Raw genomic sequence first — 18,621 nt, 5'->3', positions numbered from 1 at the left:
GAGAATCTAATGCCGCTGCTGAACTGACAGGAGGTGGCGCTCAGGCGGTAATGTGAGCGATAGGAAGAGGCTGTAGATACAGATGAAGCTTTGCTGGCTAGCCCACTGCTCACCTCCTGCTGTGTGGCCCTGTTCCTACCAGGCCACAACCAATACCGGTCTGTGGCCTGGGGGTTGGGGACCCCTGGTTTAAAGAGTATAGTCATCCCTCGGTATCCACAGGGTTCCAGGACCCTCACAGATACCAAAATCTGTGGATGCTCAAGTCCCTTAAATAAAATGACATAGTATTTGCATACAACCTATGCATACCCTCCCATATACTTTAAATCATCTGTAGATTACTTATAATATCTGAAATGATACATATGCTATGTAAATAGCTGCCAGCACAAGACAAATTCAAGCTTTGCTTTTAGAAACTTTCTGGATTTTTTTTTTTTTCCAAAATATTTTCAATCTGTGATTGGCTGAATCCAGAGATGCAGAACCTTTGGACATGGAAGGAGCCAAGTGTACAAAGTTTCAGTTTTGCAAGATAAAAATAGTTCTGGAGATGGATGGTGGTGACAGCTGTACAGCAATGTGAATATACTTAACGCCACTGTATATGCTTAAAAATGGTTAAAATGGTCAATTTTATGTTATGTAGATTTTACCACAATTTTAAAATATAATTTTTAAAAAGCAAGGTTTTAAAAAAACTCACTTCCTGAAAGTCTCCTTCCAAGATCACCGTCTGCAAAGTTATCTCTCTCTCCCCCACCAGGGTAACTCTAGTTTTCATAGTACATACCATGGTTTACTTTCTTTGTAGCACTTATGGTTGTATGAAATTATCCTGTTTAACTACTTATTTATTATTTCTGTCCTTCAATTAGAGAGTAGGCACCTGGGCCACCTTCTGACATCACCTACACATTATGGTAATAAGACAATGGTAGGAAAGCAATCAATAAACATTTGGTAGGGGACTTCCCTGGTGGTCCAGTGGGTAACACTCTGCACTCCCAATGCAGGGGGGCCCAGGTTCAATCCCTGGTCAGGGAACTAGATCCCACATGCATGCCGCAACTAAGAAGTCCATATGCCGCACCTAAGATTCCAGCGCAGCCAAAATAATAAATAAATATTTAAATATTAAAAAAAACATTTCATGCATAAATTAATTGGTTTCTGGGTCCTAACCCAGACCCCTTGAATGAGAATCCTGGGATTCTCAGACACTGATTTATAAACACAGAAAACTTGCTATTTATGACACAGTAGCACCCCTCCCTCCAGTTAGAACAATTTGACACAACTGACCCTTAAAACAGATACTCTTTTTTCTTACCAATGAAGACCCATTTGCTTTTGTTTGGAGCACTGAACAACAGGGAAGTTACGGATAAAAGGAGTTTCTAATTATTTTCATATAGGAATATCAGACAACATAGTCAGTATAATTCCTTTAATTCTTTTTCAATGATTTTAGCACATATGCCTATTAGAAGAGCTTCCAGATCATAAAGATGTTTACTGATCTATTTTATTATGTAATTCAAACATCAAGGTAGCAAAACAAACAAACAAAAAACCAATCCTCTTTTCTATTTGTGTACTTGATATTATCTAACTTGCTACAGGAATTTTTTCTATCATCTTCTCTCTCTTGTCCTTTAATCTCACCTTGCCAGTTCTTAGCTCACTCCTAGACAGCAAATATATTCATCTCATCTCCTCACTATAAAAAATAGTCACTTGACCATACAACAAACTCAAGCTACCATCTTCTCTAATCCCCTTCACCACATCAAGCTTCCTAGAAGACTACTTTCTCATTTCCCATTGATTCCTCAATCTTCAACTCCAAGGCAACTAATAAGGCTGTCAACCCCTTAACACAGCAATTGCCCTCTCAGCAGTGACCAATGAGCTCCCCTCTTTCTAATACTCATCATATTTCCCTATCTGTTTAAGTTCTGCTCCTCCTATCAGATGACTTAAATTCTTTTCATCCTTAAAAAAACCCAGACAGTTCTGGGTGCGAGCCTGGCTCTAACACTTGCTACACTTTTCTGAGCTGGTTCACTCAGGGGCTGGTCTGTCTCCCTAAGGCATGAGTGCAGGCAATACTTATTCATCTTTATATCCCTGAGCTCAAATGGCACATAGTAGACTCTCAATAAGGTTTGTGGGAGGGCAGGAAGAAAGGACAAAGGGGAGGGGTGGGAAGGGAGAACAGGGAGAATGAGGGGAAAGATGATACAGGAAAACAGTTACACTTAACCTTTTTATCCCTAAGTACAAAGCAGAAAAATTAACCATAATGGAGCCTCAATGTTTGGTAAATCTAACTGAACGCCTACATACTACCTTATTTAATAGTTTTTTTTTTATTCAGTTTCATTAAATATTTACATTTAAAATTCTAAGAACTGTACATTTACCTTAAAGGTGTGGTTGTAAAAATCAAACTGTTAACTATAGTTGTAGACAATAATAAATTCATAGTTCTAGAAATTATTAGTCAGTGAAGCAAAAATATACTTTAGCATTCCTTAACTTCCAGATGGGATAAAGGGGGACACAGCTAGGCTGGAGTCAATATGATATGAGGTAGAAATAGGACAACATTAAAATATGGCAATAAGGTAGGTTAAAAAAAAAAAAAGCTCCATAAATTCCCTACCTAAAATTAACTTTTAGATCTATGAAGAAACTGTCATAAATAAGTTGATAGCTTTTTAAAAGCCTTTTCAAAAGTGTGATTTCTGTTACTTAAGGAAAAAGAAGATATCCCTAAATTTAAAAACAAAGTACACGTAAACAAACTGCTTTAAATAAATGCTCTTTCACTATATTTCAAGAGAAAACTGTCTAATACTTTGGGGCACTTATTAAACAGTGAAAAGGAAAATACCTCTTTCTAGTTAAAAAGAGGATGAGGATAATTAGAGGAAATAAATCAATTTCAACAAATTTTAGTTCCTACTCTCTGCCATATCTCCAAGTTTCTATTCCCTTTACTTGCTTTTTCTCCAGAGTTCTGTCCTCCCCCTCTTCCCTTAAGCATATTCGCAAAGCGTTCTTGTGTCACAAGACATAATGGCTAGGAGCACACCCTTTAGGACCAGTGTGCCTGCATCTGAATCCTGACCCCATGACTTACTAGGTGTGTAATCTTAAGACTTAACCTCTCTGTACCTCAGCTTACTCATTTTTAAAAAAGAAAGATAAAATAGTACCAACCTCACAGGGTTGAATGCTGCCTGGCACATCATAAGTGGTTCAAAAGTGTTAGCTAGAGGGGGACCAAAAAATTTATCATCCAAACCAGGGCACTTCTGAGATTTAAAGAGAAGACTATAAATAATCCCACTGGAGCAACAGGGCATAAACCAGAACTGTCCCAGGCAAATCAGGACAGAGTAATCCAATTAGTATAAGATGAACTACAAATGTTGATATGCAACCGTTTCTGCCCTACAAATATCACATAGTTAACCTAATATTGTTCACTTCCAGTTAAAGAAACCTACTTATATACCATTATCTCTGAAAGTGGGTTCAGTGGGGGAGAAAAAAAGGGAAAATAGGTCAAAAAGTTTCAGAAACATCAAATTAAACAAAGTTAAACAAGTTTCTTTCCATCTAGCCTACCGAAAAGTCATTGGTATACTAAAGCCTTAATTAATCTTATAGCTTCAATTTTATTTTGCAACTACAAAGCTATTATAAAATAAAATTTAAACAAGCCACTGGTTTTTTTCCTTAATATAAAGTATGTTATCTATCTATGTTCACTGCTCTTTTCCTCAGTACCTAGCCCATAATGAATAAATATTTGTTGAATGAATACTAAAAAATTTCTCAAGAAAAATTATTTCAGGAACTAAAGCAAAATAAGAAAAAAAATAAAACCCTAGTTTGGGATTTTGGATGAGCTTCTTCAGTTTTGTGGGGGTTTTGTTTTTCGATTGAAGGTTCCAGTAGACTCCTTAGATAAAAACTGCATTGGAGGACTTCCCTGCGCAGTGGTTAAGGATCCACCTGCCGATGCAGAGAGGACACGGATTCAAGCCCTGGTCCAGGAAGATCCCACATGCCATGGAGCAGCTAAGCCCATGAGCCACAACTACTGAGCCCACGTGCCACAACTACTGGAGCCTGCATGCCACAACTACTGAAGCCCGTGCGCCCAGAGCCTGTGCTCTGCAACAAGAAGCCATCGCAATGAGAAGCCCACGCACTGCAACGAAGAGTAGGCCCCGCTCACCGCAACTAGAGAAAGCCCGCACGCAGCAAGGAAGATCCAACGCAGCCAAAAATAAATTAATTTAAAAAAAGGGAAAGAAAGAAATTGCCAAATTGTTAAAAAAAAAAAATTGCATTGGATTTTCCATAGCATTTGTTCTCGACTAAATGTGGTTTGCTGGTCATGAGGAAACATACTCAGAAGATAAAAATACTTAGAAGATAAAAATATCAGTAGTAGTAGCTAATGTATAAGAAAAATACTGTGCTTAAAGGGCTTAAGCCCTTTAATCTTTACAATAATCTTAAGTGATATCTATCTAGCTTGATTTCGGGAATCTTAGTAGATCCCAAGTCCACAGCTTATTTCCAATGGCCTAGTCAGAATTTTCTTAAGTTTGTATGCCTCATTTTTGCTAGCATAATTTGCCTTTTATCAGGTATATTCCAATACAATCTCCTACTAAGCCTAACTCTTGGTAAGATAGCTAACCATTAAGTGCTCAAATCCTGTTATGAAATGGTCCATATGAATTCTCTACTACATGGTCTCAAAGGGAAGCATGTCACAGGCATAATGCAGCTGTTATAAATATACATTTATAACTAGACATTTGTAACTTAACAGTAATTTTCCTAGATAGAATTTATCAGAAAAGTTATTATGGGAGAAATGAACATTCATGTAGCAAAAATAATTCCAAATATCAAATTTTGGAGCTTGTAGGGGACTTTACAGAAACTAATAAAAGTAAAAGTTTACTGAGCAGAAATCAAATGCATTTCTATCCTTACACTTCAAATCAGGTGGTATTCTTCTTCTTATTATTATTATTTCCATTCTTTACATGAAGAGACAAGGTTTAGCAATCTGTCCAAGTTTACACAGCTGGTGAGTAGAGGAGCTGGAATTCAAATCCAAGTCTGTCTAACATGAAAACTAGGATCATTAATTTTCTTTACAGTATATTAAGATTCCTCCTATTTAACATTTTTCTGTAACCCAAATTACTCTATTAAAAATAGCAGAAATTTAGAGCTTCACAAGATCTCTAATCCACCTATCTATTTTTACAGTCCCAGTGGTGTAAGTAGTTTTATGTGTTGTTTACATACAGTTAGTTACTGAAAGTGTTAAGATTAAAACTCAAGACTCCTGCTAGATACACATCCAGGTCTTTTCAGCATCACACAATGTTTGTTTTGCTACTATTGAAGTCAACCCATGAACGACTGCTCCATTTTTGTGAAGGCCTGGAAATACTATGATATATAGCATAGAAAACACTTTTACTTGTAAAAAAGAAAAGGCTTCTACAGTATCTTTATGAAATCATAAACTTAAAAAGCTGTTAAGACTCATTTATATAAGCAATCAAAGGCTGATTCTTTCCTAAGGAATTTGACACAAGGCATTCATTACACTACTTGGTTTGTTACAAAACAAATAAGTACATACACACACACACACATACATACATACATACAACTAGAAGGAAACGTGCCAAAGTTTTGAGCCACCACCCTTCAGCTCACAGTTATTGTGACCTCCTTCAAGAAATGATCACATAACCCAGGCTCTATACTAGCAGAGTATACCCCTGGCTACAGTGATAATTAGGGGTGAAAAAAATGACACAATCTACTCTGGTATCTGCTATATGGCTGGTGGGAAAAAGCCTATCTTCCTTTCGGATAGTGAGCCATGATGATATTGCCCTCGGGCTTCTAGTAACCACATGCCTACTACAGAGCACAACCTTGCTTGAAAATGAGAACATCACAGACGGAAAACAGCAGAATGGAGCAGAAAAAAGAACACCTGACGTCATCACCAGGATTCCTGGATTCGGGAATACCTGAAATTAGTCCATGTTGGATTCCCCATTTACATAATCTAATAAATCCATCCCCTCTTTTTAATTTTTCCTTCATTGCTTAAGCTTGTGTTGAGTTGTTGTTGCTTAGAATTTGAAAAGTCCTAATTATTCTCAGAGAGAAAAGTCCTTAGTTTAAAAAAACGCTGCAAAATTTTAAACATTGGATAAGTAATTTTATCTATATATACTTTTAAATTTATATACTAACAAAATTTTTTAAATTAAACCCAGTAATATTGTGTTCCTAAACAGGGTTTTAAATCTTTACGTATTAACAACAATTGCATTTTTAAATATTAGAGTATTTTGATGTTCAATATTTTCTTTGTATTAAAATGTTTCTAATGGTAGAAAATACCATGTGTCTACCCCTTTGCCCTTTAGCCTTCTGCCATGCCGCTCTCCAACTTTAGATTACGCTGGGTGGGTAATTCCTCTATTAATGCTCCTGGAATACATAAATCAAATAGAAAATTCAAAAACCAAAATGATTTTGCTCTATCCAAACTCACAGAGAATGTAATAGCACCACATGTAAGTTCCTTTTTTACACTTCTCTTCCTTAATAATCCTTCCTTTTCTGTTCTTCCTTCATGATCACTTCCTTCCCTTTGGACCAACTAGAAGCTTGCCTCTCCTCCTTTCCAAGGCTAATCCTTTCTCTTATGTTCTCATCTCTTCCCAACCCTTTGCTCCATCAATTATGCTCCGCCAACTTGTAGTATGTCCTTTCCCACTGGCATGTTCCACTCTGTCATCATACATGTACAAGGCTTTCTCTAACTTTTAAAAGAAATTTCACTTGACCAAACTGTACTCATTCCATTGCTACCCTACTTTTCACTGCCAAAGTTTTCGAACAAATGGTTTAAATCCAGTATTTAAGCATCCATCATTCTTTTTCCCCAGAAAAGTGGCTTCCAGCTCCCTCCCCCAAATCACTGAAACTGAATTCACAAAATTATTTGTCAGATCCAATGGCCTCTTTAAATTTTTTCATTTCCTTTGTACACTCTGTTGTGATATTAACCATCCTCTTGTAAAATTTCTTGTCAACTGGTTCTAATGACACTACTGTTTTAGCTTTCTTCCTTCCTAATAAATAACGCCTTTTGTACTTCCCTAAGGAGGTCACCTTTTCCTCCCATTCCTCAATTGTTAGTAGAGTTAAGTGTTTCCCGGGTTCATTCTTCAGTCCACTGCTTTCCGTATACTTTTTTTGAAAAATTATACATACCATTAAAATTCAACTGTGTTGTTCTCCTGTATGAGAAAAAATTACACACACGAAAGGCTGAACAACCATTTCTATCATCCCCTCCCCCAAACGAGGACCACTTCTGAATTTCCTGAAATGGCATCACCAGGCTCTAAAACCAAGCCACACAATATCACACCTCTGGGCATTTGGGCCCATCTTCTATTGCCTAGAATACTCTTCCATTCTCAATCTAAAAACTTCCCCTCAGACTCAAATGCCACTTACTCTGTGAAGCCTTTCCTGTCACAAACCCACTTCCCAAGCAATGTGAATTCCTAGTTCTCTCTCCTATACAGCCTTGGCACTAAGTAGATACCTTTATTATAGAATTTTTAATGATTTTATATAGTATACATCCCTGTGATAGTACAGTATCATCCTCAATGATAGTGTTTCAGGGCAAGAGACATGTTTTATTCTTTTTGCTTCTTCTTGCTACAACATGGTAGGCACTAGATTATTTATTGGAATATATGTTTCAAAAGCCCAGGTTCAGGGCTTCCCTGGTGGCGCAGTGGTTGAGAGTCCGCCTGCCGATGCAGGGGACACGGGTTCGTGCCGCAGTCCGGGAAGATCCCACAGGCCGCGGAGCGGCTGGGCCCGTGAGCCATGGCCGCTGAGCCTGCGCGTCCGGAGCCTGTGCTCCGCAACGGGAGAGGCCACAACAGTGAGAGGCCCACGTACCACAAAAAAAAAAAAAAAAGCCCAGGTTCAGAATGTCAGTGACATCCTAAGACATTTCATATACCTACACTGCTTTTGCACATGTCAAAGTTCAAAGTGACTGTTTCCTGAACACAAAAATCATTTACTGACTATACCAGTGATTCAGCATATATGCTTTCCTGCTGTGAATATTATTCTATTTTTATATGCAGATGTGTCTTACCTTCTCAACTTATCTGGATAAGTGTTTGAGGCCTACAGCTTTTAATGTTAAGTACATTATACTATCTGGTGTGACTCCTTACACTGTAGCTGGTATTCAAAAAGTATCGCACAACTGTTCGATGAGCCTCACTGTTAGGAATTCTAAAAACTATCCAACAGATCTGTTATTAATTTATTGTTTTAAATTAAATCAAAGTTTTTCAAAATTCTTCATTAAGAAAAATAAACGTACATGGAACTCAGACAATAAATATATTCAAATCCACAGTCCAAATAACATATTTATTATTAACAAGAAAAAACAACAGTGGATTCTTTCAGTGGGGCTAAGGAATTTTATTTTTTGCAGGGAACTGCGAATATGGCTATATTATATGGCCGTTACAAAGGAATTTTCCTTTGGAATTCACAATGTAAAAATTGATTCAGGCAGTGGCACCAATGGAAGTTTAAAACCAAAGTGAAAAGTTGTTGGGAATTATGACCCCACAGGTTTGTAAATGGGGAAAAAAACATATCTATAGTGAAGCGATCCAGAAGTCACCTTCTTGATCAACTATACATCATCTACACAGTATTTTCACCAAAAAAGGTTCAACCTGGATGTAATAATAAAGAAAAATTAGACAAATCCAGAATGTGGAATATTCTACAAGGCAACATGATGCATAAAATCCTCAAAGAAAATTAGAATCAATGTCATAGAAAGCAACATAATGTCACATTTTTATTATTCCAGAATAAAACGGACTAGAGACATAAGCAAATATACTGTATAGATCCTAGATTTTTAAAAACATATAAAAGCTTTTTTGGACTGCCATATTAGATATGATTGTTGAATGTATTAATTTTCTTAGTTGTATTAATGATAGTTATAAATACCTCATCCTCGGAGATTTGGGCTAACAGAACTAAGGGATGGAGCAACATCTGCATCTTCCTTTCAAATGATTCAACCAAAAAAAAAAAAGTAAAATTGTAACTGTGTGAGGTGATGAATATGTTAATTAGCTTAATTACGGTAATCATCTCACAATGTACACATATATCAAAACACTGCATTGTATACCTTAAATATATGCAAGTTTTAGCAAGTGTACCTTCAAAGGTGGGGAAAAAAGCACACATAAAGCTAATGTGGTAAAACATTAAGGATGTTTACATGCTCATTAACTCTGTAGCTTTTACCTTTTCTGTATAACTAAAATTTTCAAAATTTTCAAATAAAGAGTTAAGAGTGAAAGTAATTTCCTCTTTTCATTCACTTTAAAGATAAGTAAACTGATAAAAGCTGAGTATAGAGCCCTACTGTATCTAAGATTTATTTATTTTAAATACTTCTATACAAAATTAATAAGTTGACCTCTGAGAATATACACTATGTAAACAACTTTGCTTACTAAGAAACAAGGTTAAATGGTAAAACTAAAGGTAACATAAGTAGAGTTCTTCCCCATTTTACACATAAAATTCTAGTCCTTAGCAATAATTATTGATAACTCCTTTCTCCACTGTTTAACAGAACACACATTAATATTCTTGACTTTACATGTTTTTCCAATGACAAACAGTTAGCCCATGATTCTAACAGATGAAGACCTTTGAAATCAGAGGTCTTATTTTCCCTCTGTGTTCATGTTCTCCCCCACTTCCAGGGCTGAAATGTCTGCAGGGTTCTGTTCTCAGCCTGCCATATTTCAACTTGTCACTGCATTAGTTATCTATCACTGCATAACAGATTACCACAAAATTTAGAGCTTTAAAATAACAATAAGCCTTTATCATCTCACAGTTTCTGTGGGTCAGGAACTCAGGACCAAAGGCACAAAAGGCACAGGGAAACTACTACAGTACTGCTGCTCAAAAGAGAGAAAGCAGGAGGTCGATGGGAGTCACTGGCTCATAGCAATTCTGAAATCCAGCACAGTACAGCCAATCCCGGATCAGAATTTAAGGCCTGTTTCTGTCCTCTAGGCTCTTGGTTCTGCTTTCCAAGTCATCCTTTCTTTTCCATAAAGGATAGCCCATGTTTGCAGCTGTGCAGTTTTCTCAACATGCTTCCCGCCTGCAGAGGTTCAGGGATCCAAAGGCTGCTTTTTGTTTGTACTGTCTTTGTCCAAGTCCAGTGCAAGCTGACAGTGTTTTGGCCAATTCACTCTCATTAAAAGAAAGAATACGAGGGGAAAGGGAGGAAGAGAGGAGAGAAGAAACTTTGTGGATCTCCTGAGAATCTTATCACAGTTTACTCCATTGTGAGACAAAGGCCATATCCATAAATCTCTTCAAGATAAGCCCTTCCTTCTATATGGTAGGCCTCTGATGAGATTGCTGAGGGACAACTCTCTAAATGCTCTTAGAACCCCTACTGTTTGACTCAAGAGGTCTTTGAGACAACAACTTGGATCTTTCTGAGGTTTTGAAGGATTTTAAAGTCACATCCTCAGCTTCATTTGTAGAACATGTTTTCCTGAGAGTGTCTTAGATTTGCTGTTTCCCAGAATCTACTCCTTAATTTTAGCAACACTGGTCAAATGAAGAAGCTAGGAATTTTCAAACTCAGCAGTTCCACGCTCCTTTTTGTTTAACAGTACTTCCTTTGATTGGTCCCTCTCCTTTTACATTTTATATATAAGCAGCAAGAAGAAACCATTCTGCTTACAAAATTCCCTTAGCTAGATCACCTAGTTCATTGTGTACATTTTCCTGCTTCTCATTTTATAGCCGGTGACAGAGTTCCTAAACTTTCTGCCACTACAGAACAAGAATCTCCTTCCTCAAACTGCTGATAACATTTTTCTTACTTTTCTTTAAGCTCTTACCCACAGTTTTCTCAAAGGCCTCAAACTTCCACTAACAATCTTTTCAAGGCTTTTCAGGCTTTCACTAATGCCTCAAAATCTTTCTAGACTGTGTCCACCACTGAGTTCTAAAGACAGGCCTCCATTTCAGGTTGTTGTTATGGCAAAATAAAACCACTTTTGATACCAAAATCTGTACAATTTCTATATAACTACCCCAAAAGTTAACGTTTCAAATACAGTAAACTTCTGCACAGTTTCAATGGGACAGGAGGGGCATAGTCAGGTGGTTCTGGACCAGGATCTCTCCTGAGATTGCAGGCAGCATGTTTACCACAGCTGCAGTCATCAAAAGGCTTTACTTGAGTTTACTTAAGTTATGCACAGGTTGAAATGCTTTCTAAACTAGCATTTATCTTATGTGTTTTAAATCACAAAATTTAAGCAATTTATAATTTCACTACAATTTTATGGGTAACCAGCTGAAACCATTTTTACAACATGTAAAAACTCAGTAGTGATTGGGGCTTCCCTGGTGGCACAGTGGTTGGAAGTCCGCCTGCCGATGCAGGGGACGCGGGTTCGTGCCCCGGTCTGGGGGATCCCGCATGCCACGGAGCAGCTGGGCCCGTAAGCCATGGCCGCTGAGCCTGCACGTCCGGAGCCTGTGCTCCGCAGCGGGAGAGGCCACAACAGTGAGAGGCCCGCATACCGCAAAAAAAAAAACTCAGTAGTGATTATCAAAAGCTGAAGGGTTGTCTCCGTCAAAAGGGGCTATCTAGTCATCTTCCACTAGATTCCTAAACCAAAGATTCAGGGTCCTAATGTCAATAACAAAACCTGGTAGACACCACCCCAGTGTTTCTGACATGACTCTAGCCCAGCTACCACACCTATGATTTATGTTGTGAATGAAGATTTAGATTCCATAAAATTAAAGATAAAAGGCACAAAGAAAAGGGAGAAGGTTAAAATGTAGCATATATTAAAAGAAAACTAGAAAAGAAATGCATACAGGCAAAGTAAAAACAAAGGCTGAACTAAAATCCACACTGTACCAAAAGAACAGAAATTTAAATCAGTGAAACAGAAGACAAACTACAAAAATTCACTGAGGACGAAAGAAAAAATAAAAAGGTAAAACATAAAGGAAGAAACATAAGGGATAAATCATGGAAGGTAGAATGCAAAGAGCCAATCAAAAATAATGCACCATGCTACTACTGTAGATTAAGGGGCCACAAATTCTTTGCCACTCTTTTCATCAGGAGATGGACTCTGTTTCTCCTCCTCTTGAATCTAGGCTGGCCTTGTGACTTGTCTGACCAATAAAATGTACTAGAACAAATGCTGTGCCAGCTCTGGTTCTAGCCTTTAGTAGGGCTGGTAGTTTGCATTCTCAGAAGCCAGCCAAATGCTCTGAAGTTCAGGCTGTCCTGCTGAAGAAAGGCAACAGAAAGGAGAACCAATTTACTCCCAGTCAACATTCAGCACCAAGGACCCAAATATGGGAGCAAAGCCTTCTGGGATCTCCCAGTTCTGCCTAGTTACCCTCTAAATGCAGCCAACTGAGTGACCCCAATTGAGATCACCAGAATAACCACTGAGTCAAACCACAGAATCATGAAAAATAATAAATCATTGTTTTAAACCACTAAGTGTTGGGTAATCTGTTATATAGCGGCAGACAACCAATGTAGCTATACTGCTCTAAAACGACACAGTACTTCTGTCAAAATATATAGCTATGTGTCTAGTCTGAAGTGCAAGATACTTGCACCCCAAGTCCTTGTTAGAAAGTATCATCTTAAACTATTTGAAAACCCAGCTTGTTTCAAAAGCCTGTTTAAAAATAATAGCTTTTCTATTCCTTAAATTATCCTCTGTTATTTACTTATTTGAAAAAGTATTCTAAATTCTATCCTAGGATTAAGTCAGGCATAGAAGACTGAGATAAATTTTAATGCTACATCTTCCAATTTTACTGGCATCTACTTTAAGATGTTTTAAGAAAATTTCACTTGTGTAACTTCTCTGATTCCTTCCTTTGAGAACTTACTATGCAGTAGGCATTCAATAGCAAAGATAAACAAGGTAACTATGAAGCAGAATTGAAGGCAGGTAAAAATTTTATCACTCCCCTCTCTTTTCCAGGGAGTCAATCCCTGCCTAGTCTGTGCCCCCAAAGCACTTTGTACAAATCTCTTTTTTAATAATAATAGTAAAAACAGCTAACATTTATGAAGCACATACTATGTGCCTGGCGTAATTCAAAGCCTTTCACATGATTTAACTCAATCCTCACAATAATCTTCATAAGGTAAGAACTATTATTATCCCCATAATACAGATGAGGAAATTAACTCATCTTAAAGAGTCTCTTCCCCCACTTAGACTCTAGACTCTATGAAGGCAGGTGACCTGCATCTCCATATCCTCCCCAGTCTCCAGTACATACTTCTCTAATTTGATTAAAGAAATGAGTTTATCCAAGTACTAGAAATAAATATGCTCACTTATTTTACAGGAACAATTTTTCACTCTTCAGAAGCATAAAGTGGTAACACCTTTTTAGACTAAGATAAAATTGCTTGGGGCTAAATAAGTATCTCTGGGTAACTGGTAAGAAAAATTAACAAAAAAGAAGTTTATCAATTCATTGATAAACACAACTATTAAGACCTAAACTTCTACAAACAAGTCTAATTTGATAGTAATGTATTTTTATTCAGCACCATTTTAATGCTGAAAGCCATATAAATATCACCCTGAAAGCTATATAAATTTGCATTAAAAAAATTTTTTAAAGAAGTCAGTGACAGAGGAATAAGAAAATAAGGGGTAGTACTCATTAAAATATATGGATGAAAAAATCCAAGTAAATATAAAATCCAAGTAAATATAAAACCTAACACTTTGAACGATGTAATTTGAGTCTTTTTGGGTTGGTAGAGTTGGAATCATCAGCTATAAAACCTGTGACTACCGATTTCATTGCATACTGACTTAAAAACAAAAAGGAAAACCTTTATATAATTGATTTGATACACTAAAAACTCACAATCCTCAGAAAACTGGCTAGAAACTGAAATTTGGATTCTGCAAGGAGAATCAAGTCAAATTGAGGATCATTTTACAAACATACTTCCTAATTCTCTATCAACTCAGAATACCAAACTACCTTTTTTTTTTTTTTTTTTTTTTTTTTTTGGCGGTACGCGGGCCTGTCACTGTTGTGGCCTCTCCCATTGCGGAGCACAGGCTCCGGACACGCAGGCTCAGCGGCCATGGCTCACGGGTCCAGCCGCTCCGTGCGCCGCGCAGCACGTGGGATCTTCCCAGACCGGGGCACGAACCCGTGTCCCCTGCATCGGCAGGCAGACTCTCAACCACTGCGCCACCAGGGAAGCCCAAACTACCCTTATTTTCAGAAGGAGGCACAAGTCTAATACTCCTAACGAACAGAAAAAATCGCTATATTTTAGAATAATCTCCACAGGGGTAAATTTTAGAGGATGCTGTGTGCCAAATTTTCAATCTGACCTCTATAAAGGTTGGAAATTGTCTCTGCTAGAAATCTAAGAACTGAAGTACAAACATTATAATTATATATATGTATCTCAATACTTTTTGTGGCACACACTGTTGGTTCGCTAATGCAGTATCAATTCCCAATACCTTTTACCCTGGCCACCTCCCACTACAGACTGAAAGCCATCTTGAAACCTTGAAGCAACAACTGCAGGAATGAACAGCCAACAAACTAAAGGTAAAGAAGCAGAGAGAGCTTGAATCTTTGGTGATTTTATCCTTTTCTGATAAACAACCAGCTACTGCCCACCTTTACCCTTTTTAGGTAAAATAAATAAACCTGCCTTTGTTACTGCTGGCTACCTCCTTATTCAGTTATTTTTAGCAGAATGCTTGCCTTACTAATACATTTAAAACATATAGAGAATATGGTTCTCTAATTCCTTTAAGTAAAAAAAAGTTATAGCACTTGTGTAAATAAACAATAGTCATACTGATGCCAAATGTATGACAATCCTATATATTTTCCCTTAATAATACTTTTCTGATTATAAAAGTTACACATTCAACTTCAGAAATTTTACAAAATACAGAAAAATATAATGAAGAAAACAACCCACTACCCAGAGATAACCACTTTTAATATTTTGGTATATTTCCTTCCAATCAATTTTTACACTTATATCAATATACAGAACTATGCTTTTTATTTTCATAAACTGGTATCATGCAGGATACAGTTTATTATTACTATTAACTAATACATGCACAAAGTAACAATAATTCAGTAACAGATGAAAGAACATAAGACTTAAAAATAAACTGTCTCTTCCACCATTCACACACAACCCCCCCACACCCTCACCATTCCACTTGTCAAAAATAGCCACTTTTAATATTTCTGGCATTATAGCTCTTTTTCTTATCACCTGTGACCGTATCAACTGACTTCCCACCATGAAGGTGAAAAATTGTTCCCCTTCACCTTTCTTCCCAATTTTTACTACTTTTATTTTCATTTTTAGTTTTTCTACTGGTTGATAACATTAAAAAATATACTTAAGCCTCTATTCCTTGACACATGAATTTTAGATAGAATGTCTTAGTATGCAAATGTGGAAGATAAGGAAATTAGTGTTCTTACATGGCAAACATTTTTAGTCAACCACAGGATTAAAATGCAACTATCATTTGGCCTTACCCAATCCTGAGTGAGGAAGAAAAAAATATACATACTTGTTGCTGTAGCACTAATTCATTTAATTTAAGAAAAAGTGTTGGAAAAGATAGTAGTTTCATAATAGAGAGCAAATACAGGAAAACAAACTAATTTTTAAAAATTGTTAAAGACACACATAACTTTTAAAATGATAAAAGATGAAGACTGAGGAAGAGAGCACAACATTCAGGCCAGACAACAGAAAAGGAATACTAACTCCTCTTTTACACTTGTCTTCTCACAAGAGAGCCATCATAATGCAAACACTGATGTCCAGAGGTGCTGAGAAGATAGTAAGTTATCACTTTGAGTTCCAGTTAGCATCAATAATCTTTGAGAAATACAGAGCATCAGAAGGGTATTAAAAACAAAACAAAATAAAAACCTGTACGGGCAAGGATCCTTAAGTGTTTTTATAGGAGAAAACAATAGATGAGCCTAAATATTAAATATTAGTAAACTTGATGTCAAAGTTAGCAATATCCTATAACATATTAAGTAGCAATAGCAGATACTGTTTATTAACTATTTAGTATATCCCATGTACTGTGATAAAAGCTAATCAAACATTATGATCTTTTATATGGTCTTACAACCATATAAAACAGACATTATTATCATCTCCATCTTACAGATGAGAAATTTAAGGCATATTAAGACTGAGTATTTTGCCCCCAGTCAGTAGTAAAAGGCAAAGCCAAGACTTGAAGTTCCATTCTCTTAACCACTGGACTAAATTGACAGTATGAGTTCTTAAAAATGAGAAAAACAGATGGATGAGAAATAAGAATAGGTTCACTAGAAGCAAGTTCTATCAAAGTAGTCATTCTTTTCTGAATTACCATGTTGCAACAGCATAGACAAATCTCTAAGACATATTGTTAAGTGATTATGATGCCATTTATGGAAAATGAGACAAAACAGAAAGATCCAAATGTTTATACAGAATAGAGCACAGAAATCTCATTTCTTCAATTATTCCTATTCCTGTGCCCTGCCCAATTTTCTTGAATCCCAATCTCTGGGCAAGAGACAAATACTACTTACAGTTGGCATGCATCTTTCTGGTTCTCAAATATTTGAGGGAAAATTTGACTTTATACTGGCACAACACACTTGACACTAATATTTCTGAGAAGGAAAATAATAGTGGAGGAATTATATGGTACTCTATTTATTTGCTGCTTTGGTCTTTTATAAAAAGAACTCATATATGACTTCCATAACACAAATTTTTAGAATCGTAATGATGCTCAAAGAAAACAGGGCAAAAGTTTCTAAGTATGACGTCAATGGCCTCCTTGGAAGAGAAGTTTGATACAGCAGAATATGTAACACTTAAAAACCTTTGCCAAGACAAAACTAAAGTTAAAAGGCATAAACAAATCAGGAAAATATCAATATTTGCAACAGTGACAAAACAATCAATAAAATAACAGTATCCGGAATATATAAAAAGTTCTTACAAATAAATAAGAACATATACAATTTATGAACTTGACTAAAGACATAGGCTTCAATACAAAAACTGACTAAGGATAAGAACAAGCAATTTATTTGAGGAAAGCAATGGCTAAAAGCAGTAACAATAAAGTTAAGCCTCAGTAACAAAGAAATGTAAAATAAAATCGCAATATAATGGCAAAAACTAAAAACGGGGGGAAGCAGGGGGAAGGAGAGATAAATTGGGAGACTGGGATTGACATATACACACTACTATATATAAAACAGATGACTAATAAGAACCTACTGTATAGCACAGGGAACTCTTCTCTATACTCTGTAATGACCTATATGGGAAAAGAATGTAAAAGAGAGTGGATATATGTATATGTATAACTGATTCACCCTGCTGTACAGCAGAAATTAACACAACACTGTAAATCAACTATACTCCAATAAAAACTAAAAAAAACAAACAAAAAACCAAACAAACAAAAAAAAAAGAATAACACCCAGTGATGGCTATGGTATGAGAAAGCACAAACTTTTACAAACTAGTGATGGGGAAGTATAATAAATACATTGTTACGTTCACGTCTGGGCACCACATTCTAAGACAAACTGAGATATTTCCATAGTAGGACAAGATTACGTATGAGAGAGCTAGAAACCATGTCATACAATAAACGAATTAAAGAAAAGAGAACACTTTGCTTAAAAAGAAGATTTTAGGGAAGACATCACAGTGACCTTGAAATATCTGAAGGCCTATCACATGGAAAACAGAACTTGTTTTATACTGCTCAGGAAGGCAAAACAAAGACCACTAGTGCTCAGAGCTGTTAAATAATGAAACAGTCATGCCTTATACAGTTAGATTTTAGTTACAATAAATGATCCATCAGAAACCCATCAGAAAAGATTCTTCTTATAAGCTTGGAAAGTTAAGTTTCATGAACTCAGAAGCACTTCTCAGTTCTAAGAGTAAAGCAAAAATTACCCTTAAAATATGGATAAACCTTCCAGAACTATGACCACTACTGTATTTTCACTACAGTGTCCCACTTACCTGGTTTAGATAACTTATATACTCACCTATTCTGGGACTAAGAGGGTTCTGCCCAGCCACCTCTGCCAGGAATAACCATTTAGTCAGTTCTACTAATTCCTACCCCATTAGTTCCTACACACAAAAACACACCAGATGTATGACCTGATCTGGAATCCCAAAACTCTATCCTAGGTACAGGCTGCTTTCACAACTGTGATGATCTATTCTATATGCCCTGCCTTGCTTCAGCTGTCCCAAATTGAGTTCCTTGCCCTGAAATCTGTGACATACTGCTATTTGAACGT

At 36.6% G+C, this 18,621-nt stretch overlaps 1 protein-coding gene across 24 annotated transcripts in view; it reads right to left on the bottom strand.

Annotated features, from left to right (window-relative positions):
- AKT3 (AKT serine/threonine kinase 3) overlaps window positions 1–18,621 on the bottom strand; it is a 395,069-nt gene that overhangs the window by 355,749 nt on the left and 20,699 nt on the right. The window contains exon 1 of one of the 24 annotated variants that reach the window (XM_079905019.1): window positions 5,035–7,844. The exons of the other annotated variants lie outside the window; for them this stretch is intronic. Within the exon in view, the coding sequence (XP_079761145.1) occupies window positions 5,035–5,080 (46 nt within the window). The 5' untranslated portion in view covers window positions 5,081–7,844. Of the gene's footprint in view, window positions 1–5,034; window positions 7,845–18,621 lie in introns of those variants that run through there. 24 annotated transcript variants of the gene reach the window in all.

This window comes from Stenella coeruleoalba (assembly GCF_951394435.1).
Source record: "Stenella coeruleoalba genome assembly, chromosome: 1".
Taxonomy (NCBI): domain Eukaryota; kingdom Metazoa; phylum Chordata; class Mammalia; order Artiodactyla; family Delphinidae; genus Stenella; species Stenella coeruleoalba.
This window is presented reverse-complemented; position numbering and strand designations above follow the sequence as displayed.